This window comes from Ovis canadensis, chromosome 21 (assembly GCF_042477335.2).
Source record: "Ovis canadensis isolate MfBH-ARS-UI-01 breed Bighorn chromosome 21, ARS-UI_OviCan_v2, whole genome shotgun sequence".
Taxonomy (NCBI): domain Eukaryota; kingdom Metazoa; phylum Chordata; class Mammalia; order Artiodactyla; family Bovidae; genus Ovis; species Ovis canadensis.
This window is the reverse complement of record NC_091265.1, coordinates 53,143,763-53,167,593: the sequence shown is the minus strand read 5'-3', so window position 1 is coordinate 53,167,593 and position 23,831 is coordinate 53,143,763. Positions and strand designations below refer to the sequence as shown.

General features: G+C 53.3%; 1 protein-coding gene across 1 annotated transcript; it reads right to left on the bottom strand.

Annotated features, from left to right (window-relative positions):
• Window positions 1–873: 873 nt before the first annotated feature.
• Window positions 874–23,831, bottom strand: CD5 (CD5 molecule). Its single transcript, XM_069566431.1, has 11 exons — window positions 22,888–23,831; window positions 11,054–11,092; window positions 9,266–9,577; window positions 8,765–8,827; window positions 8,179–8,511; window positions 5,639–5,938; window positions 4,751–4,876; window positions 4,015–4,068; window positions 2,822–2,941; window positions 2,199–2,290; window positions 874–1,338 (listed from the first exon to the last, which is right to left on the bottom strand). The coding sequence occupies exons 1-10, from the start codon at window positions 22,937–22,939 to the stop codon at window positions 2,202–2,204; spliced, it is 1,488 nt and encodes a 495-aa protein (XP_069422532.1). The 5' UTR covers window positions 22,940–23,831; the 3' UTR covers window positions 874–1,338; window positions 2,199–2,201.

The following is a 23,831-nucleotide window of genomic DNA, read 5'->3' as shown; positions in this document are numbered from 1 at the left end:
AGTCATGTTCAGATGTGAGAGCTGGATCATTAAGAAGGCTGAGCACCGAAGAATTGATGCTTTCAAATTATGCTGCTGGAGAAGACTCTTGAGAGTCCCTTGGACTTCAAGGAGATCAAACCAGTCATATCCTAAAGGAAATCAACCCTGAATATTCATTGGAAGGACTGATGCTGAAGCTGAAGCTCCAGTACTTTGGCCACCTGATGCAAAGAGCCGACTCATTGGAAAAGACCCTGATGCTGGGAAAAATTGAAGGCAGGAGGAGAAGGGACTACAGGGGATGAGATGGTTGGAAGGCATCATCGACCCAATGGTCATGAGTTTCAGCAAGCTCTGGGAGATAGTGAAGGACAGGGAAGCCTAGTGTGCTGCAGTCCATGGGGTCACAAAGAGTTGGCCACGACTGAGCAGCTGAACAACAAAGGCTGTCTGCAGGGTAGAGGGGACCATTTCAGTTAAGGGAATTATTCAGCCCAAGGAAATGCTCAGTTCTGGTCTCTGACTCTCAGGTTAGGAGGCTACCTAATTGGCAGAAACTAGTTTGCACTTTTAATCGCTGTGTGAACCCAAACCCCACACTGGCTAGAATTTACTAGGTGCCCGCTCTATGCAGGCCCCTGAGGTGGCACTGGTGCCCTTCAGGCTTGACAGCCAGTGTCCCTGCTCTCTGTCAAGCGAGGGCCCAGATGGAGGCTGGTGATGAGGCTATGGGTGCTGGCTGGCAGCTGCTGTGCCGTGCTGGGTGGTTCTATGTCAGGAACAAAGCCCTCCAACCATGAGGCTGCAGAGCCCCCTGCCCCCAGTAGGTGCCCCTTCCCACGGGCACCCCCAGAGGGATCCACAGAGGTAGATTGAACAGGCTGAGCAGCCTTTTCCAGGAAGCAGAAAAAAGCATTATTTACAAAAAACATATTAAAAATACATGAGAGAAATCAGCCCTCCCTCCCACCGCCCACCTCCAGGTGCAGGCTTTCTGTGGTTCCTCTTGGGGTCAGAGTCTGAAGAGAGAGACGATGTCCACAGACAAGGGAGGGGCTGCCCGGGTATAGACCCCGTGTGTCTCTGCTTGGGAAGGCTGCTTGCTTCTGGGCTCTGCCCTTTCACAGCTTCCACCCGTGAAGGGGCCAGCTGAGGCATGCTGGGGTCTTCCCTGGGGCTGGTGAAGATGTGAGGAGATGTCAGAGTGGACCGGCCTCTGCAGGGCAGTGGGATGTGTTGGGAAGTCCTGCCCGTGGTCTTGCGGGCAGGAAGTGGGACGTGGCGTCCAAGCGGTGACTGCAGAGGATTCTCAGGATAAAAAGTCTGGCTATTAATATTTGTTCCCAGGTCACAGATCTGTGGGGTGAGAAGGAAGTGCGTTGGTGGAGGATACCTCATGCTCTGGGGATGGTTCAAGGAGTCGGGGGACAGGCCCAGAACCCCCAACCCAATATCAGGGACAGTGGCTTTGCCCTCCTTCTGGGGTAAGTCAATCGGGACATTTTCGGAGGTGCTTTTTTAAAACCTCAGGTATATATGATTTACAATGTTATATTTGCTTCCAGTGTACAACATTGTGACTCAGCAAGTTTATAGATTTTAACGAAATCAACCCTGAATAGTCATTGGAAGGACTGGATGCTGAAGCTGAAGCTCCAATACTTTGGCCACCTGATGCAAAAAGCCAACTCATTGGAAAAGATCCTCATGCTGGGAAAGATTGAAGGCAGGAGGAGAAGGGGGCAACAGAGAATGAGATGATTGGATGGCATCACCAACTCGACGGACATGAGTTTGAGCAAGCTCCGTGAGTTGGTGATGGACAGGGAAGCCTGGCATGCTGTAGCCCATGGGATCACAAAGAGTCGGACACAACTTAGCGACTAAACAGCAACATGATTATTATAAAATATTGGCTCTCTTCCTTGCGCTGTACAATACATCCTTGTAGCTTATTTCTTTTATGGACAGTAGTTTGTACTTCTTAACATTCCTCTACCCTCAGGGGCTCTTTTATGTGGTCTTCCCAGATGGAGTTTAAGGTTCATGACCCTACTGGCTCAGATGGTCAAATCAGCTCCCACCACCTAAATTGCTGACGCTTATTCATTTCCTTTACAATAGCCCCGGTGCTCAGCGCCCGCCTGGATAGGCAGGGTGAGCAGACCCGGGGGACTTGCGCTTATCTCCAGGGCTCTGCCAGGGGCCAGGCTCACCTCTTATAGCCTCTGAGCCCCGTGTAGCTCGTAGTCACTGTCGGAGGAGTTATCAGGGTGGGTGGAGATACGGTGCAGGGCCCCTTCCAGAGCTGTGGAAAGAAAGGAGGCTGTGTGAGCAGGCTTATCCCTTCAGGACACACAAAGACAGCCCCTCAGAGCCGAGTGCCTTTCAGCTTTTGGAAGATCACAGAGGCTTCCTGAGCTGGTGGCTCAACAGCCCCGCAAGCGTTGTGATCAAATCGGCCAGTGTCCATTAATGATGCTGAGCACCAGGCTCCCTGCGGCTTAATTGTCAGCGCCAGTCGGGGAGCATTCGTACAGGGCCCTGCAGGCCGCTGGTGGATGGCTCTGTTCTGCCTCGAAGAATCTGAGGGGTCTCATTTATTGAGAAACAGGTCCTTTGGGTCACAGCGGAACTGGTGTTTAATGACATCGCGGCACGTTCTTCTCTCCAGCTGAGGGGCCAGTTAAGGCTGTATCCCTTCCGTTACCTGCCGTGACCAGCCGTCAAAGGGGCAGTTTGATCCTCCACTGTGCTCAGCCTCCTTCTCCCTCTGGGCAACCACGTGGCCCTCTGCTCGGCCCTGGCGTCATTCCTAGGAGCGCCAGCCAGTGCTTACCTGGATAAGCTGAGATCTGGGAGTTCCTGGGAGGCTGACTGTATTCGTTCTCCACGTGGGAGGCCGTGGCGTTCTCAGCCTGGGACCGGACAGTCACCGTGTGGTTGCGATGGAAAGACACTGAGCAGATTCGGGAGACGGTGTCGTTAGATGTGTTGTTCTGTTCTCCGCCTCCCCAGCCGGGGCCCAGAGCTCCAGTTTCCTGTTCCCATTGTGTAACGTGGGGATAGGGAAGGGGGCGAGGACCCCCAGAAATCCCTCAGCACATACTTGTTTTCCCTTTCTTCCTGGGGATGCTCATTCTAGCAGGGCTCAGACTTTCATTTTTATTATTTTTTTACAAAATTTTTGGCTACACCCCATGGTGTGTGGGACCTTAGTTCCCCAACCAGGGATGGAACACACGTTGGAAGGTGGAGTCTTAACCACTGGACCAACTGGGATGTCCCAGGGCTCAGACTTTCAGAGCAGCTTTGGGTTGGCCGGCAAGCTGATTGGTGGGTAGGCCTTCAGTCGATCAGCCCTCAATCATTGATCAAGCAGGGAACTGGGACATGACTGATAGGGCAAATATGGCCCCTGCCCTCCTGGAGCTGAGGGTCTTTATCTTGTAAGAAAGACTTGACCACACAGTTAAAGGATTTGGCCCTTGACATGTGAAAGGGGAGGATGTGGGATGGAGACAGGAGGAAGGCTGTGGTTCTACCCGCACAAGTGCTCTGACTGTGGCCAGAAAGAAAGACCAGGGGGACCAGGGTGGGGGTTGGGCTGGCTGCATCCTAACGTCCTAAAACTGGCCTTGTAAAGTCTGCCCGTGGTAAAGACACTCCATGAAATATGTAGCTTGGGCCACCCTTCTTTACATATGCCTGTTCTGGAAAGATGAACCACACAAAAATGCCCGTGAAGGTTCTCTGACAGGTCCTGAAGTAAAGAACTGTGTCTAGCTTTGCTTAATTCACTGATTCCCAAGTCTCTTTGATCATGGCTTCCTCTTTTCTGAGTACCACCTGCTAGCGCCCGCGGCCACAGGAGCACCTTAGGTGAGCACAGCGGAGTCGGAGGCCACAGGCAGCCGCTGGCTCCATCCGCGGTCAGCAGTGGCCCATGACGCCGCTCCGCCGGCTCCCTTCCTGAGCCCCGAGGATGCTGGCCCCAGCCCAGGGGGGAGCCTGCCTCTGGGGGATACTCACTGTTCTGGTTCATTCCCGTTGGGCCAATCCACTGGCGCTGCTTCTTCTGGCGGACTGGGTGACAGAGAGGTGGCAAAAGGCACATCAGGATGGAGGTGGGGGGAGTTGAGGGGGGGAGTAAGGGAGGGGGACAGGCAAGGAGGGAGGAGGCAGCAGGTGCGTGCTGAGAGGCTGATATTCCAGGAGAAATAGCACAAGGTGTGGAGAACAAGAATTCAGGCCTGGGAGGGCTGCCAGGACCCAGCCAACTCTGCCCACCTCTGGGCTTTCTCCCACCCGCCTCTCTAATCTCACAGCCTCATCTCCGAACGCCAAGATGACACCTACTGCATTAACCAGGTCTGCCCTCGCCCATTCATTGGGTGGGGAAACATACAGAGCTCAGACAGGAAGTGGCTCCATCAGCTGCAAAGTGGTGGAGCCAACCAGGGACACCTGTCTTCTGAGGTCAGACCCTCTGGACCCATCACAGTCTAAAGAATACCCACACCCTCCCTTGGGCCTGGAGTGGGGCCCCTCTTTGGGCCCCAGATGTGGGTCAATCAGTGATTTTCCTGCTTGTTGCTTGGAGTAGAGAAGGGCCAGTGGGCAGGAGAGGGAGGGGCAGGGCTGGGCAGTGAAGCAGAGGTGAGCCCAGCCAGCTCTCCAGAGGCAGGGACCCTCCCCTGCGGGGCTGACGTGCAGCCTTCCCCAGCAGGGGCTTCAGAGGGAGGCGGCTCAGGGCACCGTCACCTACATTTCTTCACGACCTTCTTGTAAGCCAGGGGGCCACACACGACCAGCAGCACCGCCAGAAGCACGAGGGCCAGGATAATGCTCATCACGGCGCCCACGCCCAGGCCCGCTCGGCTGGAGTTCTGGCCTGCAGGAGGCAGAGGGAGGTCAGTCCTGGCCCGGAGCAGGTGGGGGGTGGGGCATCAAAACTGTCCATTCGAGGGAAGCTCCTGGCTGGTTGGCTGGCGTCCCCTAGGAACTGGCCAGCATGTGTGGGAGGCAGTTTTCTATCTGTCTGTCTCTCCATCCATCTCTGAAATCCTCATTTAGCCGCCATTTACTATCTCACAATTGATCATCCGGCTCTCATTTACCACTTCTGCTATCAACTTTCCACCGTTTTCCAGTTACTTATGAGTGATCACCTTGCCTTCATCTACCAATAGCCGTCCACCCATCCATTTCTCTCTTTTACCTATTAGTCCGTTACCATTAATACAGCAAAGATGTACCCCTTCCCTTGCTTTCCTAATTTCCATCTGAAAGAGCAGAAGACGGAATAAGAGTACTATATTCACTGCTGCTGCTGCTGCTGCTGCTAAGTCGCTTCAGTCGTGTCCGACTCTGTGCGACCCCAGAGACGGCAGCCCACCAGGCTCCCCCGTCCCTGGGATTCTCCAGGCAAGAACTAGCCTCCTGACAATTATGGCCAGTCTCCTCCTGATGGTTCCTGCTCATTGCTCTCTGAGCATGCTGTCCCCCCTCCCCCTATTCGTCATCGCTCCATCCTGTCCTAGGGCTCTCTCTCTTTAGTCCCTGGAATGTTCTTCAGAAATAATGCTCATTGACTGAGTCTTAGAACAAAAATCCAGAACCACCCTCTACCCACCACGGACCATGGCCAACTCACATGTGACAAACACCCTCTTGCAGTACGACTTTTTCTCCTCAAGCTTGTGGCACTGGGACAGTATCCCGAAGGGACAGTAGAAGCCCCCCAAGGTCTTCTCGCTGGGGTCCAGCCCCTGGTAGAAGCTGACGTTGCCGCACTGCTGCTCCCGGCACACCTCCTCCCACCGTGCCGTGCCCTTGGCCCAGGAGCTGTCACATAGCGTGTCCCACTGCTGGCCTTTCCCACTGCGCACTTCCACGGAGCCTTCGCACATGTCGCTGCCCCCAACCAGGCGGCTCTGCACCTTGGGCTGGAAATCTGGGGGGAAAGCAATGGGAGGTGAGTTGGCAGGCTCGGCCGGAGCTCCCTGGGCCCCAAGCCTGCATGCCAGGCCACTGGGACCCTGTGACACGGCCAAGTGTGGGCCCTAGCAGGGCCCAGGTCTCAGGGGGCTTGGGTACCACGTGGGAGTGCCTTCCTTTCTGCCTTTCCCTTCTTCTGGCATCCTCTCTGGCATTTTCTCCATCAAGTTCTGTCCCTGGCACCTCTGGGCAGCTGCAACAGCTTGGGCACTTTCAGCAAAAAGGCCAGCATGGGGGCAGTGCCCGTCGGCAGCCCGCAGCTGCTGTCGTCCCCCACCCAGGGGTCAGTAAGAGAAGTGAGAAGTGAGAAATACGCTCCACCTGAGTCTGCTTCCCTTTTTGAAATATCCTCTCATTCTCTTGCTGCTCCCTGGGAGGTTGGAGGGCTTTTCAGAGAGGGGAAACTGAGGCCTGGGATGAGAAATACCATCTGCTTTGAGTCCTGGAGATTCACCGCTGGGAACCATACCCAGGAATCCTGCTGCCCAGGCCTTGAGCCTGGAGGGACTGGCTCTCATAAAAGGGCCTGGTGCAACAGAGAATCATCGATTTCTGCTTGTCCGCTTGGCCTGGGGGCCCATGTGTGTTCAGGTCAAAGCACTTTGTGATCTTACCAGCTGTGGCCAGTTGCTATAGCAACAGCCATCTTCAAAGCTCTAGCAAATCTTCTACTCAGAAAAAAAAAAAAAATCAAAGGCAAGCCTTCTGGGTATGGCTTTGCAGGTTGTAGCCTGCAAGAGGGCTCAGAGCAGAGTGGTGGGTGAGCCTGGGAGCCAGCGAGGTTTTATTCCCTCCTCAGGCTGAGAGATCCTTGGAGACTACTTCTGTCTGGAGGGGGCAGCATTTTACTAATTCACACCATGAATCCAGTGTTTGGGGGATATTCCTGCTTGCAGAATGGGCCCGGTGTTCCAGAGCAATGCTTCCCAGGTTAGTGCACATGAACCCCTGAGACTTTGCTGAAATGCAAGTCTTGATTAGTAGATGGAAGGTGGGGCCTGGGAGTCTGCATTTCTAAGCAGTCAGATGAAGCTGCTAGTCGAGGACCACATTTGGAGTGTATGCGTGCGTGTGTGCGCACATATGTGCTCAGTTGCTCAGCTGTATCCGACTCTTTGAGACTCTATAGAGGGTATTCTGCCAGGCTCCGCTGTCCATGGGATTTCCTAGGCAAGAACACTGGAGTGGGTTGCCATTCCCTCCTTCGGGGGATCTTTCCAAACCAGGGATCGAACTCACATATCCTGCATTGGCAGGCAGATTCTTTCCCACTGAGCTACCTGGAAAGCCCTCCACACTTGGAGTAGCTGAGGCTTATACTACAGACTCTGGAGTGATGCTACCTGAATGTAAACCCCAGCTAGTCTTCTGTGATACTGAGTAAGAAATTCAGCCTCTCAGAACCTCAACTTTCCCATCTGTAAAGTAGGGATAACAATAGCACCCATCTCCTAAGCCTGTTGTGAAAAGGATGGAATGCCCTGAATGGTCCCCAGTGTGATACAAGTGCTCAGTAAGTGTGACTTCTTAAAGTCTGGACTTTACTAGAACATTTGTGATAGGAGCTACTACCTGCTGAGGTTTGCTGTGCTTACCCTTAATTTGACCTTTGGTCCTTTATCCTGTTTCTCTACTGATCCTGGTTTAGGGATCCCCCAGCCCGGCCTCTGGGCCCCTCCTCAGCCACACCGGCATCGTTCGTTTCTTCAGAGTGGCGGTGTATGACTCAGCAGCCTCTGTAGGAAGCCCCTGGGGGCTCCGCTCTGCCCTCTCCCTACCTCCTATGAGTTACCATTGCTCCAGCCTCATCTGTCTCTGAGGCGCGTAAACTCCCCTCCTGCAAGGCTGGTCTTCTCCAAGGGCTCCATCCTTCTTGGGCCCTTGACACAAGCCACGATCCATCAAAACCACCAGAAGACCCTGCCTCCTCCCGAAAGTCCTGCTCCTCCCCAAGTGGCAGCCGAGCCAGCAGCACATTTGGGCCTGTTCTGCGTTACTTTGTGGAGATGCCCAGGGCATCGGGTGTGCCACCTCTCCACCCCACGACCGCCCTACCTCTCAGAGGCCAGCTCTCCGTTTCCCTTGCGTTCTCCATAGCACTAGTGCCCTGCACTGCATGCTGGGGTTTCAGGAACCTGCGGTAAGTCACATAACCACTTCGGGACACCCATGGGTCTCAGTCTGCTCCCCACTCACCAGAACAGATGAGGCCAAGAGCTTGGCCACCCGCCCGGGGCTGCACTTTTCGGAAACACTGCTCCAGGGAGTTGCATCTTGGGTTCTGGATCTCCCAGCGGATTGGCAAGGGCCTTTGGCCTCCTGGCTTTGGTGTCTGGGCTTCCTCGGTCTCTGGCAGGGGCTTCAGGAAGGAGCCACACTGGAGGGCTGCACAGATGAGTTGCCCCAGGTCCTTGATCTCATCCTGGGGCTCGATGCCGATGGTGCCGCCCACGCCACCGCTGTAGAACTCCACCAGGCCAGCACACCGCAGGCCCCCAGGCTCTGCCACCAGCTGAAACCTGGGAGGTGCTAGGGGAGAGAAGGGAGGGGGCAAGGACCTGAGCGCTGATGACCAGCACCCAGACCTTCCTTGTTCTTTGGTTCTAACAAACAGAGGAGCAAGTGACTGGGCAATGACCCTAGGAGTTGGTGAGGTCCCAAATATTGCATGGAACATGCTCTACAATTTTTCATGCTTACTTGAGACTCAAACGTAAACATCCTGTGTTTTTATTTGCTAAAATCCAGCACCCTACCCCCAGAGCCCTCAGAATCCTTTTACCTGTGGGCTCCGGAGTGGTTGTGGGCGGGGAGGTCGTGGGAGGAGCTGTTGTCCTCGGTGGCTCTGCAAAAAAGATGCTCTGATTAGGGAGAGGCCAGGGCCCATGGAAGAGGAGGGGGTGTAGGGAGAGCTGGGAGCCACTGGCAGTATTAAGAAAGAACTGGAAGTCATGATATAAGTACCACAGGCCCCATTAAACCCACTTGACCCATACGTTGTATCTAAGCCTCCTACAAGTGCCAGCCCATTTTACAGTTGGGAAAATAGAGGTTAAGAGTAGACAATGAAGTAAGCCATTGGCAGAACCAGTTCGTCTACCTTTTCCATCCCCAGACAGGGGCCAGCACCCTCTCTGCTCTCCCCTTCCAGTTCCCCACCAGTGCATGTTTCTGAGAGGGTGGTTGTAAGTTAGTGACCCCTTCCACCTGCTTGCTCAGGCTCCAGGTCACAGGCATCCAGGTTCCGGGCCTAGAGAACCTACTGGGCCGGCTAGTCACCCACCTGAGCAGATCAGGGCCAGAGGGCCCACCTGGTGTCCCCTGTTGAGGCTGCAGTTGGAGAAGGACCCCAGCTGTCCATGGCAGATCATCAGCTTCTGGAATGGCCTGTCTTTGAAGTGATGCAATGAAGAGAGTAACAAAGGGTCCCGGCACTGCAGCTTCTGGCACAGCTTGAAGAACTGCTTGGGCATCACCTGGTAGAGTGAAGACTGGCCCCAGCTCTGGCCGTGCACTGCGTACCACTCTGTCCCGTTGCTGACCTCCAGACGGCCCTGGCACGGTGAGCCAGAGCCGCTCAGTCTCACGGCGAGCCCTAGGGGTCAAAGAGATGGCAAGTGGGAGGTCAGGCTGGACAGGGTCCTCCACGGGGGCCCCTCCCTGTACCCTCCCCACCTGGGACCCCAAGTCAGCCAGGCTCCCTCTACCCACGGGATCCTCCCACCAGCTTTGCTCCTCCTGTGAGTTTCATCCTCAGGGTCCCTTCGGGGACTTTCCAGAAACTCATGCTGGTGCTGCTCTGGTTCCAGGTGGTCCCTTAAAAACCAAGTCCAGGAGGACGGGGCTCGAGACCTCAGGGAAACTTGAAGCAGTGAACGAGGAGTTCTCAGCACCCACTGCCCAGCAGAATCGCTCCCCACCCCCTGCCTTGAAATTCTCTTTCGATAGACCCCAGATAGGGCCCAGTGCCTGATTTTTTTCTCTCTATCCAACTTTTAAAATCAGTTTTATTGAGGCATGATCTATCTACAGGGACATGCATGCATTTTAAGGGCACTTGTTCAATGAAATTTGACAAATGTATACACATCTGCAGCCCTCACTGTGCTCGGGGAACACAAAGAACTTTCCCATCGCCCAGAAGTTCCCTTGTGCCCCTTCACAGCTGATTTCCCTGAATCCAGCCTCAGGCCTCCAGTGATCTGCTTTCTGTCACTAGAGATGAGTTCTGCCTGCTCTCAAATGTGATATAAGTAGAATCGTGTGGCAGGTTCCATCTGGCTAGCATTTGGAGTTAGCATGTCATTGCAGGCTTCCAGGTCCCAGTTCAGGGCCTGCCAAGGACCCCGCAGCCCCTTCTGACTGCCTGGTAGCTTCAGGAGACCCTCTTGCTACATTTACCTCCAAATACATTCAGCCTGATATTATCTCAGGACATGTGAAAAAGAGAGGTCTGTGATGAAGGTAGCCTGCGGACTGCTGGATTTGAAAATGCTTAACAGAGTTCCTTATTGCAGGACTCCTCAGACCCTTCACCAGGCCATTGTCCCCTGTCAGGCTCTAAGGTGGGATGTAGTGTGGCCTATGCTTTGTCCACCGAGTTCCATGGAACCCTGTTTGGGAAACACTCACCTCTAGGATTAAAGTCCAAGACATTTAACACACATCACAATCTGGGGCAGCCTCTGCTGCAAATGTCTCTGGCCAGGGAGCATCTGGCAGGACTGGGTAGGAAATAGGACTTTGCAAGATGCATTTATGGGCCAGTATACTTTCTGTACCCGACAAGTGGACTGTAATAATAGCTAGCATGAGAACTAGCATTTGCATGGTACTTTATGGTTGTCTACGGCAGCTCTCTGCAAATGGGCCTCTTTAGGGTGCATGAGTGTGTGTGTGTGCGTGCCTGGACGCGTCTGCATGCGTGTGTGTGTTGGGGGGTGGGGGGGCTACTCTCTCTCTCTCCCTGTAAGGTGAGATTCACTCTGATGAAAAGATGGTAGGTCCCCCTACAGCCTGATGGAGTCGCAGCCCTGCTCCATGCCCCCCTCTTAGCGTGGCTCTTCCTTACCTCGCTCCTCCACCTTGAGCCCTCCGAGGCAGGAAGTGACTGCGGAAAGGAGAGAGGAGGGTCAGGAAGTGAGGTCTCTCCCCTGCTCCCGTCTCCCCACCTCACCTCTGCCCGCAGCCTGATCAATGGCCTATTCTGCCCCATGCCGCCGTCATGGGGTTCAGGGACCGGGGTTTTCACACTGCAGGTTGTAACCCTTAGGTGGGTCACGAAATCAATGTTGTGTGTTGCAGGCATCAATTTTCTTTCTTACTTTAAAACTTGACTTTTTCAATGAACATGTGAAATTGATTTAGTGCACAGTTCTAGGACTATAAACACACACATAGATCTGCATGATCACTGTCATCGTCAAGGTGTACAGTTCTGCGCAGCCCTCAAACACTTCCTCATGCTAGTCCTCTGTAGTAATATGCAGCATGGCAACCATCAACTTTTTTAAAATTGTGTAGCGATGCAACCGTCAACTTAAAGTATATTTTTCAAACTTTTGACAGCACCCCATCTGAGTTCCCTAACCAGGGATCGAACCCATGCCTCCTGCATTGGAAGGTGGAGCCTTAACCACTGGACCCACCAGAGAAGTCCCTACAACCCTCAGCTTTTTAAAAAATGAAATGGACGAGAATCGAGAATGTCAGAACGCATCATGTTTTGTGAAGATAAGGCTCAGTTTTTGTGTGCTGGGTGTCAACATAAAAATATCCTGAATGTCACTTTCAATCAAAAAAAAAAAAAAATTAAACATCTTAGTTCTAGAGAGCTGAGAAACTAGCCAGCATGGGAACCTAGGACATTTTGCTACTTTCTAGAACTCCCAAGGCAGGATAGAAATGAAAAAATTTCTCTTCAACAGCTCCTAGTTTAGGAGGAGGAAATCTGAGCTCAAAGAGGCAGTGGGACTTGCCCAAGATCAAGCAGTCAGTTGGCAAAGGAGCCCAATGGACACGTCGTTTGGGGAGAACTGATCTACCCCTTGGCAGGCTCCTGCCTGGGCCCCTTCAATAGGAATGTGGGCCCCTAGGAAGTCCCAGTTCCTCCCAGCCTCATCTAGAAGTGGTCCTCCACTTGTGGAGCAAGTGGTCAAAGCAGGTAATCGTCACCCTCTTGGCAGAGCAGCTCATGGCTGACTCAAATGTAGCTGGGAGAGGTTTGATACGGGTGGGTATGAGTGGGGTGGCACACTTGTGCGGCCTCCAAGCCCACGCTCCAATTTACTGCTGGGCTTCATCAGTCATGGAACAAGCGGTTTGGTTTCTGTCTGCCCCCAGGGCTCACTTCTCAACTGGGAACTGGGGATACTATTGGGCCAGGGTGAGTACTTTATATAGCAAAGGGCTGTGTTTAAGTTGCTTTTGAGAGATTGTTGCTGGCTGTAAAAAAGCCTAGTTTTGCCTGAGTGTTCTGAAGCTGATGGTAGAATTTTAAAGGAAGTCACGCTCCACCAGCCTGGCCCTCTCTCGCAACCAAGATTCCTTGCAATGACTTGGCAACCTGTGGTAAGTTTCATCCATCCTGGCAAGAGCCCACCATAGTTGTCCTGAGAGTCCTGGGCCTCAGAAGGGGAAGGTATTTCTAATGCAGAAACTGTGTCAGGCCCAGAGCTCTGCCCTCAGCTGGAAGAGGGTTGACCAGCTGTCGATCATCCAATCTGCTGCAATGGGCAGGATGGCCTCAGGAGGACATGGTGAAGACATTTGGCTCACTTGGTGATGAGGAGGCAGGAGGCCCTTTGTTCTGCCCTCACCTTTCACCCCTGACCTCTTACCTCTCTCGGTGCCAATTCCCAGTGGGAATGGGGCTGGTCTACTTTTAGGGAGTCATTTCTTTGGCTAAACCCTGAGGGTTGAGGCAGCTTAAAGTGGTGCTAATGAGAAGAGGGGACCTAAAGATCCACCCTTTGGTACTCCATGCTGCAGGAAAGTTTCTCAGGCATTGGGGCTCTTCGCTGGGTCTGAGTAAGAGCTCTGCCACATCCTTGGCCCCTCTGAGCCTCAGTTTCCTTGTCTGTGGCAAGGGAACGAGAAAGGGACCAGTTTTATAGCAATGTTATGATGAGCTGAAGCAATCTATGTAAAAGCCTTGGCCCAGGGCCTTCCTGGCCAGCATTCTCCATCCGGCATTCCGTGCTCAGAGCTGGTGTTGCCGGCTGTGGAGCTGGCTGGGCCTGTGGCACAGGTGGGTGGACTGCAGGCCTGCTTAGGAGTTTTCCCACGGGGAGAGGTCTGGGTCTGGATGCTTGGAGAGCTGGATCACAGGGCTTGCTGCCCCCTTTCTCACCTGAGAACTTCATATTCCCAAAGTCACCACAGCCAACCTTTGTTGCTGCTGCTGCTAAGTCGCTTCAGTCGTGTCCAACTCTGTGCGACCCCATAGACGTAAGCACACCAGGCTCCCCTGTCCCTGGGATTCTCTAGGCAAGAATACTGGAGTGGGTTGCCAGTTCCTTCTCCAATGCATGAAAGTGAAAAGTGAAAGTGAAGTCGCTCAGTCGTGTCCGACTCTTAGCGACCCCATGGACTGCAGCCTACCAGGCTCCTCTGTCCGTGGGATTTTCCAGGCAAGGATACTGGAGTGGGGTGTCATTGCCTTCTCCATTGTTAACAGCAACTACCAATTATTGAACACCTACTGTATACTCAGCCCTCGGGAGGGTAGTTCCTTACAGATATGGTTGTTTATCTTCCAGATGGCCCCACAATGTGAGCTGAATACATGTTCGATATAGACGTCTGTTCAGGGTGAAACCACTAGGGCCTGGATTCGAATCACAAGTCTGCCTTCCAAACCCATCTCTCTGCCTTCTGCCACCTATCTGGGCCTCCAAAGGGCCGAGTCCTCAGAACGGACAAACGAGCAGAAATGAGCATGACTTAGACTCTGACTGGACTCTGGTGCTGGAGCCTCCAGACCCCAAAGGCCCTGAGGGCAGGGACTGGGCCTGACCACCCCTGCTGATCTCACATGGGACAGCCAGAGAAAGACTGCACAACCTGAGAACCAAGGACAACTCTTAAAAAGAAAAGGCCCGGTGGAGACAAGGCATCTATGTGACCCAGGGCTTCACCTTCCTTCTGTGAGCCTGACTGGCCTCAGGTGAGCAGCATTTCTTGTCACCGTCACTGTGACCATCATTGTCACCACCACCCCCTCAACACAGTCGCCATCACCATCAACATAATCACCACCCGTCGCCATCACCACCACCTCTACCATCACCATAAACACTTCCACAGTACGCACTTTCTCCCAGACATTTTCATACGTGAACTCTCTCAAACCTCACAGCAGCTCCGAGAAGCTGGCACTATTATTTGACCTTCTCATGTTATAGATGAGGGCACAGAGAGATTAAATAACCTGTTAAGCAACTGATGAGCACTGGGGCCAGGCCTCCAAGCCAGGCCACCTGGCAGTGTCTGTGCTTTTGACCACTGGGCTGAGCTGCCTCCCTTCCCTTCAGTGGAAGCCTGTGTTGGCCTGCTTTGCGTTTCACTGATTCCTGCGTATTCCTGGCATGCAAACCTGATGAAAAGGAGTGAATTTGAAAGCCCCTTCAGCCAGCGAAACATCCTATGGGAAGACTTTCCCTGAACTTGCTGTGTGATCTTGGCAAATCACTCAACCTCTCTGGGCTTGGTCTCTTCGTTTGTAAAGTGAAGACCTTAGATTCCACCCTCCCTCACCTTCCTTTCAGTTCAAACTTCCAGGATCTATAGTCTCTGGTTCCTGATGTATCTCAGCCACAGGCAGGCAGGCGTGGGCAGGTGAGATGCACAACTGACTGGGAGGCTTCCTGGGTGCTGCTTCTTCCTGTCTCCAAGGATCTGCCAGCTTTTGATTTGTCCACAACTTATTTTATTCTTTTAGCTGCTTCTCACAGGGGCTGGACCAGCATCCTGCTTCCCTGAACCCTGCAGACCCTCTCCCTGACTACACCTTAGCCCAGAGGTCTGGGCTAAGCATGCAACCAGAGGTCCAAGGCTTTGCTGCTGCAGAACCTGCCAACAGAAGCCTGGGGACCCTACAGACCATGAGGGACGCTAGTCATGAAACTAACGCGTCATTCCCCAATCCATCATCTACCACCACAATCTGAGCAGCCAGGACCAGGGCCCTTCCTTCCCATGCCAACCTCTCCTCGGAGCCCCCACTATTTCAGGCTTAGATTGGCTGAGCCAGGGAAAGCTTGGGGCTGAAAAAGCCACAGAGGCAATAGGAAGGCTTTTTCATGCTCCCCGAGCTCCTCTCCTCATCTCTGCTTTTGCAGAGATTGAGCTGTTTAGACCCTGCTGCCCCAAGGAGGTCTCAGGTGGGGAGTAAATGAATTTTTGAAAGCAACTCTGAGATATTTATGCACTCATCCCCTCCCTTGCCTCTCCTCTTGCAACCTTCCCCTCCCTGCCACTGCAACCGCCCCCCCCCCCCCAACACACACCATTCTGGATGGTTCTCTCTTCGGTTCCCTCTACTGCAACACTTTGAGCTGCATCAGGCCACAGATGAGTTTTATTTGCTCAGCAGAGTGTTAAAAAACTGGGAAGGCGAGCCCGTTATTTTTAAAAGTTTCTTTTTGTTTTCTTTTTCCTCTTCTTATTTATTTTTCGGCCTCATACATAGCATGCAGGATCTTAGTTCCCTGACCAGGAATCAAACTTGTGTTCCCTACAGTGGAAGCACAATCTTAACCCCTGGACCACCAGGGAAGTCCCTTGCTTCTCTTTTTTATAAGAAATCCCAAGATCAAGATATTTTTGAAAAATAAGTTTTCTGTGGCTCAGGCGATAAAGAACCTGCCTGTAATGCAGGAGACCCAGGTTCAATCCCTGTCGGGAAGATCCCCTGGAGAAGGGAATGGCTACTCCACTATTCTTGCCTGTGTTCACTCCAGTATGCTTGCCTGGAGAATTCCATGGACAGAGGGGCCTGATAGGCTACAGTCCACGGGGTCGCAGAGTCAGACACTACTGATTGACTAACTCTGCTTCTGGTCATGTGGGGCTGCACTGCCGTGAGCCCTAGGGCAGTCAGTTAAGCTCTACGCAGGTTCGCCAGCGTCCTTGGGGCACCCTACTGTCCCCCTGCATCTGGAGAGCCTCAGCGGCAAACATATGATGGTTTCTGCAGCGAAACATATGAATTTTCACACCAAGTGGGATGCGTGAAGATTATAAATAGTCTCCTGTTCGTTCAGGCCAGGATTTGCAGTGTATGCATTTGCTGGAAATTTACAAATGCTTTTTGGAATCGCAGGTGCAAGCTGGTGGGCCTGTATTATTGCTCCCACTTTACAGCAGAGCCTGAACTTGCCTCAGGAGGCTGGCTTCAGAGACTGTGCCCTTTATGCCGGCCTCAGACCCACTCGTCGGCCCTCCTGGACCCGCGAGCACCTCTGATCACAGTCCCCATGTACTAAGAAATGGAGGCCAGAGCGAGGCCCGCCTTGGGGAGCCCTGCCTTGCAAGGGTCCAGTGGGCACGGGGATCCCAGGGAGGTGCTTGGACTTCACTGATGATAAAAACGGGGACAGCCACCTCTTACCCCATGTAGACCCGCGGACAAGGGTTTTACATGGGAGACCCCATTTCTTCCCTACATCCTCAATCATGGGGCCTGTCATCACCCTATTTTCCAGATAAGGAAACTGACAGACCAATTTAGTGCGGTTAGGAAGTCAGATGTTCCCCTTTTTCCATTAACAGTGATTCCCTTTAATGGTCCCTAACATTCTCATCAATTTACAGCAAACACAGTAGGTCCACTGCCTTTGGGGCGCTTTCTGTATTTTCCTTCCCTCGGCCTCTGATGGGAGGCTGGGTCAGGAGGCCAGGAATCCTGATTTTCTGAAACGACACTTGTCAGTGGAGCCCTGTTAGCCTGAATCTGCATCAGGGCTTCAGGGAAACAAAGATCATAAAGGGCCAAAATTCTGTTTCTCTGGTGCAGCACCAGATGAAGGGTTGGTTTTTGATTAGGAGCCTTTTTATGTACAAAATGCTCAGAGAATCACACGAGGTTCATGCCAGGAGAAGCTGGGGGGCTGGAGCCCACAGAAGGAACAGCGGATTCGGGTTTCTAATCTCACCCACCCAGAGCCTGCGCCAATAGGCGACAGCGAGCAGCTCCTGGGCAGAATGGCCTTCGTATCTGAACTGCAATTCCACGCTTTCCCTGGTGGCCTTGTTTGTCTGATTGAATTTGCATGAGTTTCACACTTGCCGTATGTGGTTCCACTGTCACACGGACCAGCCCTCCTTTCTTTTCAGAGCCTCACTTACTCCAAAACCTGCACAAGGGCTCATATCCATAGCCCTGTGAAGAAGGGATGGACCTCATCTCTACTTTCAGATCAAGAAACTGATGTTCAGAGACGCTGAGCGACTAGCCCAAGGTCACACATCCTGCTGGTGGTAGGGTCAGGACAGAAATCTCATCACCATCACTTGACAGGGCCCTATGGGGCTCTACCACTGGGAGACCCCAGAGCCTGCTGGCCCCGTGGTACTGATGGGGAAACTGAGGACAGAGAGAAGGAGGGCTTCACCCCACACGGGGGTCTGTGGGACCCTTGTTGCCTCTGCCGACTGTCACTAATTTCCTGTTCTGTTCCCACCACACATCTCCTAGTTGTGCCCCCAGGGAGAAGGGAGTACCAGATTCCTGTGGGAACGTGAGGGTCAAGCTCCCCAGGGGTACACAGCAACGACAAGGCGGGAGTGGTGACACGGTAGTTAGAGGAAGTAACATTGGGCCACGGCCCCCATGCTATCTGCAATTCAAAGCCAAAACAAAGTCTTTCCTGACACATTTGGTGGGAAGGTATTTATGTTTTTAGTGCACAAACGTAGTTGCACTGCAGAAATGGGAATGTGTTTGATTACAGCGTGTTGCCCAGACCTCCTTGGTGTGTTGTGAGCACACAGCAGATACACAACAGTACCTTCCACCGCCTGGAAAATTCTGAGTTCCCAAACGCATCCAGCCAGAGGTTCAAGATAACAGCTTGTGGACCTGGAGAGGTCCCGTTTCTCTCCAGGGTGCTCAGCACCCTTTTTCCTCGGCTTGGCCCCAGGTGCCTCGAGTTTGTTGGAGAAAATGCCCCATCCTCACGGAGGCCTTCATGGCTGCCCTGCCACCAGCCTACATGTGACTGCCACCTTCCTTCCTGGGCCCGCATGGTGCAGTGGAATCACTCACTTCCTACGTGTATTTGCTCAAATGTGATCTTCTTATGAGACCCACTGCACCCTCTCTGGGTACAGCACAGCCCCCAGAACCCCTAACCCCCAACCCCAAATCACTCCTGACCTCCTAACACCCATATAATCCTTGACTTGCTTGTCTCTTGTCTGTCTCCCCATCACACCTCCGTCTACGATGTCAGCTCCAGCTGGACAGGAATTTTGAGTGTTCACTGCTGTGTCCCTGGCACTTAGAATAACAGGTGCTTGATAAATACTTGCTGTCTGAATGAATGAATGAACCAGATTTAAGGATTACAATTATCCTTTGAGATGGGCGCAGTGGTTATCCCCATTTTATAGATGAGAAGGCTGAGTCTCAGAGGCATGTTCCTGTCATTTGTGAGTGATCTCAAAGGCATCAAACCCAGTTCTGCATTGCTTCAAAGCCCCATAGGCCTTTCCATGTGTGCACGCACAACACAGGCACATATATGGGGGAACGCACACACACACATGCTCACAAGGTACCCACGTGCATGCACACAGAATAGGCATTCAATCAGATTTGTAGGATGGCAAAGTCCCTCCATGGTCCCCTGGTTGCTGCAGGGAGACCCCTCTGAGCTGTTGGCACAGGACAGGGTGACCGGAGGGGTCAGTGGGGGCCCTGAGCTCCCAGGTCTGCTCCCTGCTGGAGGTGGGGAACTCGGGGCTTCTGGGGGCCTGATTCTTTGAACTCAGAGCCAGCAATGGCCTCAGCTCTGCACCCTGAGACTTCAGACCAGGCGGTAGGCTCACAGTGGGCATCCCCTCTCCCCGCCTACACTGTGGACATCCAGCTCCTCTAGGCCTGTCCTGCTTGTTGCCGTCACCCTCCACGTGCCCTCTGCCTGGGTCACTCCTCCCGCTTTTCCCTGCCTGACTGGATCCTTCCATCATTTGGGTCTCAGATGAGGTCATCTCCTCAGAGAGCAGCCCCTTGGGCTGGGGGCCCCGTCAAACGTGAACTTGGTCCCAGAGGCTCAGTGGTTACTGTTTCCTTCATCATGCTAATGACAAAATTTGGAAATTTGTAAAATTTCGGGTGCTCCCTCCATGAGGGGGGCTCTTGTCTGGTTCACTGCTGTATCCCCAGAGCTTTACACAGAACTGGGCACATAGTAGATGCTCAATAAATATATGGAAATGAAGAAACGAATGAATCATTAGCCAGAACAGGAAGATTGGAGGACAGAAAGCCTCATCGCTAGGCTCAAGTCTTCCCCACTGGGTCCTGCCTCACCTGGTTTCTTGTTGATTCTGATAATAATGATAATAATAAATTCACATAATAAATAATAATTAATCTTTATGATAAATTATATAATAAATTTATATATTTATTATGTACACATAGGCTTCCCTGGTGGCTCAGATGGTAAAGAATCTGCCTGCAATGCAGGAGACCTGAGTTCAATCCCTGGGCTGGGAAGATTCCCCTGGAGAAGGAAAAAGCAACCTACTTCAGTATTCTTGCCTGGAGAATTTATTATGTATAAATAATAAATAAGTTATGTAAATATGTTACTATACAAATTTATTCATTATTATTATCAATGCTTACTCAGCACTTACTATACAAGCTAATGTTCCTACTGAAATCTACATTCATTGATTCATTTAATCCTTAGAAATTGCTATAAGACAGGTGCTATTATTGTTTGAGTTCCACATAGGAGGACACTGAAACTTACAGAATGGGTCCATAGTCACCTAAACTGGCAAGGGAAGAGACCAGAATTCAGGCTGCTGAGTCCGTGACTTCACCACACCTTAGCATCAGTTTCTGTAACCCTGGTGGCCAGACCTGAGTGGCGGGGTAGTGATCAGAGCTGCCTCCATGCCCCACCTTCAGCAGGTGAGCCCCCGGTAGGTTGGAGCTAAGAGTAGCTGTGGAGAAAAGCAAGCTGTTGGTATTTCCATGTACCAAAGGTCCCCAAGCCATGGGCACAACTCTCGTGGCCAGACAGGAGGCCGAAGTGTGCCCAGGGCTCTGGCGTTGGGTTGTCCCTGCTTAGAACAGCTTGAAGGGTGCCTGTGCTGCCTGCTCAACCCTGGGCCTAGGTGTCCCCAACCCTTGGTGGCTGTCTGTCTGCTGGTGGCGGTTGTGTCCTGCGGCCATTTTCCTAGTCGTGGGAGTGGCTTTGGTGCGCCACGGAGGGGCTCCATGGGAGCAGGAGCGTTGGGCTAGGGTGGGCTCTGCAGCTCATCAGCTGCTCCTCCTGGACCTCAGTTTTCCACACTATAAAATAGGGGCAACGGGCCCTGCTTACTAGGTTGCTTACTAGGCTACCTGCTTACTAGGCTGTTGTGAAGCTTTCAGAAGAAAAATGGCTTTCAAAGTATTTCTTAAGCTGTGACCCACTGAATAGTGAAAATGTTTATTATCCATCAGTTTTCCCCACACACATACACACTGGGAACCTTGTGCTCCTGGACTTCCGGATGGTTCCTATACTCTGGTGAGGGCCCTGCCTTCCGGACTCTGGGCTCTGCTGGGCCTGATCCTGCCAGGAGCCTTGCCCTTGATGGGATTCAGGGGGAGGCCTGCAGAGAAGGATCTCACCCCCACCTTCAGCTGGGAATTTGGCCAGACCCTTGACCCAGTAGGGTCAGAGGCCACAGGTAAGGAATAGGTAAGGCGGGGGCGGGGGGGGTGGGTGGTGAGGGGGTTGTGTACTTAGTCGCTCAGTTGTGTCTGACTCTTTGCAACCCCATGGACTATAGTCTGCCAGGCTCCTGTCCATGGGGATTCTCCAGGCAAGAGTACTGGAGTGGGTTGCCATTCCCTCGTCCAGAGGATCTTCCCAACTCAGGGATCAAACCCAGATCTCCTACATTGCAGGCAGATTCTTTACCACCTTTACCTCCCCCTCCCCTGAGCCACCAGGGAAGGAGAGGCTTAGGACCTTGGTTTTTGGAATCTCCAGGGCCAAGAAGGCCACAGCAGCTGCTCAGGAAGGTACTGGAAAGTAACCAGGGCCCATCCCTCAGCCTCCACCCCGGGGACAGAAGGCACTTTGCGTCTCCTGCAAATCCATGGAAGAACAGTTATTAGAATATATGTGCACATGAGCCATCACCACATGCCCAGGGGGAAGGCAAGCTACATGCAGAAGCCATGTTTCGCCTGTGAAAACACACACACGTACACACACACCTCTCACACACATATTCACACATACACACCCTTTTCTAGGAGGGACTGAGGTGCCCTGCTAAGCAGGCTATGTCCCCTGAGTCCTTTCCTCCTAAACTGGGAAGCCTCAAGCTGCCATCTGTTCTCACCTGTTCCCGTCCTGAGTCAGTCACCTCTCTCAACTGCCACACCTTCCAAACCCTTGAGAAGTGGTCAGATCTCACCCAGTTCATCCCTCTGCATTTTATAAATAAGGACGTAGAGGCCTGGAGAGGCTCGAGTCCTGTTTGAGGTCGTACAGGGCAAAACTTAGACCCCAGGGTTCAGACCACAAAGTACAATGATCTCACTTGTCTCCCGCTTGCTCAGCATCCTCCCCACCGGCCAGTGTCGCTGATGCCCCAGCAACAGGGCTCCAGTCCCGAGCTAGTGTCCCAAGACCTCAGGGATGGAGGGCTGCCTCTTCCACCATCTCCCCTCCAGCAGACAGGAGACCCCAGGCTCACCCACCCCAAACCTTATCCCCAGCCAGCTTCTCCAGAGGCCCCAGGTCATTTCCACAGTCACCCTTGGGTAAGGGTTAGGAAGTCCCTATCCAGGCACCTCGCTCCAGTACTCCTGCCTGGAAAATCCATGGACAGAGGAGCCTGGTAGGCTGTAGTCCATGGTGTCGCTAGGAGTCGGACATGACTAAGTGACTTCACTTTCACTTTTCTCTTTCATGCATTGGAGAAGGAAATGGCAACCCACTCCAGTATTCTTGCCTGGAGAATCTCAGGGACGGCGGAGCCTGGTGGGCTGCCGTCTATGGGGTCGCACAGAGTCGGACATGACTGAAGCGACTTAGCAACAGTAGCAGCAGCATCCAAGTCTGGAGTGACAGCAGACCCAGTGTGCGCTCACATCTGCCTGGGAGGTCTGACTGAGGCCCCTGGGATGGAAACAGAGTGACTAGGAACTAAGACTTATGTTTTTGACATCTGCTCAACTGCGATCTGGTCCCCACCCTGCCTTGGCCCGCTCTGTCCAGAGCATCACCAGAATTGCCCAGGAGATGGTGAGTTTCCTGTCCCTGGAGGCACCCAAGTAAAGGCTGGACACTCATAAGACAGGGGTGAGGGTGGGTAGCTGCAGAGGGAAGCCGGCACCGAATGAGAGCTGAACAACTGAAGTTCTAGGCTCAGAGCCTGATCTGAGGATGGATTCCACCTGGAAGGGGACAGTAAGGTCCCCAACTCTCCAACAGTGCAAGAGAGAAGGAGAGGTGGGGCCCTTGTGGTGGACGAAGCAGAACCCAGAGCCGAGCTGGGACTGGGGGACAAGACAGTGATCCTGGTGGCCCCAACTCTCTGCAATACTCCAGAGAGGTGACATGCAGGCCTGAGTCAGACCGAGGGATCTGATGCTGGCATCTTCTCTCTTGTACCCCGAGCCCAGGTACCCCCGGCAGACGCCCCAGAAGGGGTACTCACCCAGCAGCTCCAGCAGGTACAGGGCGGCCAGTGGCGGATGCTGAGACCCCATGGGCGCGGCCTCCTCCCACCTCAGCCTCCGAAGCTGGCAAGCTCGGCGCCCAAGTTGAGGGCGTCTGGCCTTGTGTCTCCCTCTCTGGGAGGAGGGGGCGGGGCGGACAGGGCTCAGGCAGGGGTGGGACAGGGGAGCAGGCAGTGCGAGGCCTGCGTCACCCGTGTTTGAAGTTGAAACTGTCAACTTCCTCCTCGGTAAAAAACCATCTGCTCCAGTTCGACTGGCGGTCCTGGTCTCTGCCAGCTTCCTGCCCAGGGTGCCCAGGCCTGGGGCAGTGCCTATGGCCAGGGGGCGGGGGTGGGAGTGGTCCTAGACCAGGATGAAGGGAAGGAGGCCTGGGGGGGATTGAGAGGGAAAGGGGACACATCTCACCAGTGAGCCCTCAGCTGTCACGAGTGGGAGGTGGTGGGCACCCCCCCCATCCCTTGCAGCAGACTCTGATGAAAAACCCCACCCAACCCTCCATCTCTGTTGTGGGGATGAGGTGGGAATTGGAGGTGAATCCCCACAGGTAGTATTTTATGAGAAAGCACAGGAGAGAGGTCCTCCATGGATGCTAGACTTACATCAGGCTGTGTGTGGATGGTGGAATCTCTGTGTCAGTGTTGCTGAAATAACCCTCTGGCTGTTGAGGAAAAGGCAGGCTGGCTGGCATTCTGCAAAGCAGATGCGGGGAAGGGCTCAGCCTCTCCGGGGCCTGGGCTCAGGTCCCTCACTCCAAGAAGGGTAGATGGAACCCAGACTCCGGCTCCTTGGGGCTTTTCATAATCTGGGCCATGCCAGGCAGGGACAAAGTGGTTCAGGGACGTGACGGTAGCCGAGTGTGAAGAGTTGGAGGGTAAGAGTTGGAGCCAGACCTTGCAGCACCCGCCCCCTCCGGCCCCCACCC

What these genes read in the sequence shown, in the direction of transcription:
- CD5 (XM_069566431.1), bottom strand. Translation starts at nt 22,939, where the DNA reads ATGGGGTCTCAGCATCCGCCACTGGCCGCCCTGTACCTGCTGGAGCTG. An exon ending in TCTTGGCCTCATCTGTTCTG is followed by an intron (nt 5,939 to 8,178) that starts GTGAGTGGGGAG and finishes CTTTCCCCCCAG; the next exon opens with ATTTCCAGCCCAAGGTGCAG. An exon ending in AACGGGAATGAACCAGAACA is followed by an intron (nt 2,942 to 4,014) that starts GTGAGTATCCCC and finishes GAATCTGCTCAG; the next exon opens with TGTCTTTCCATCGCAACCAC.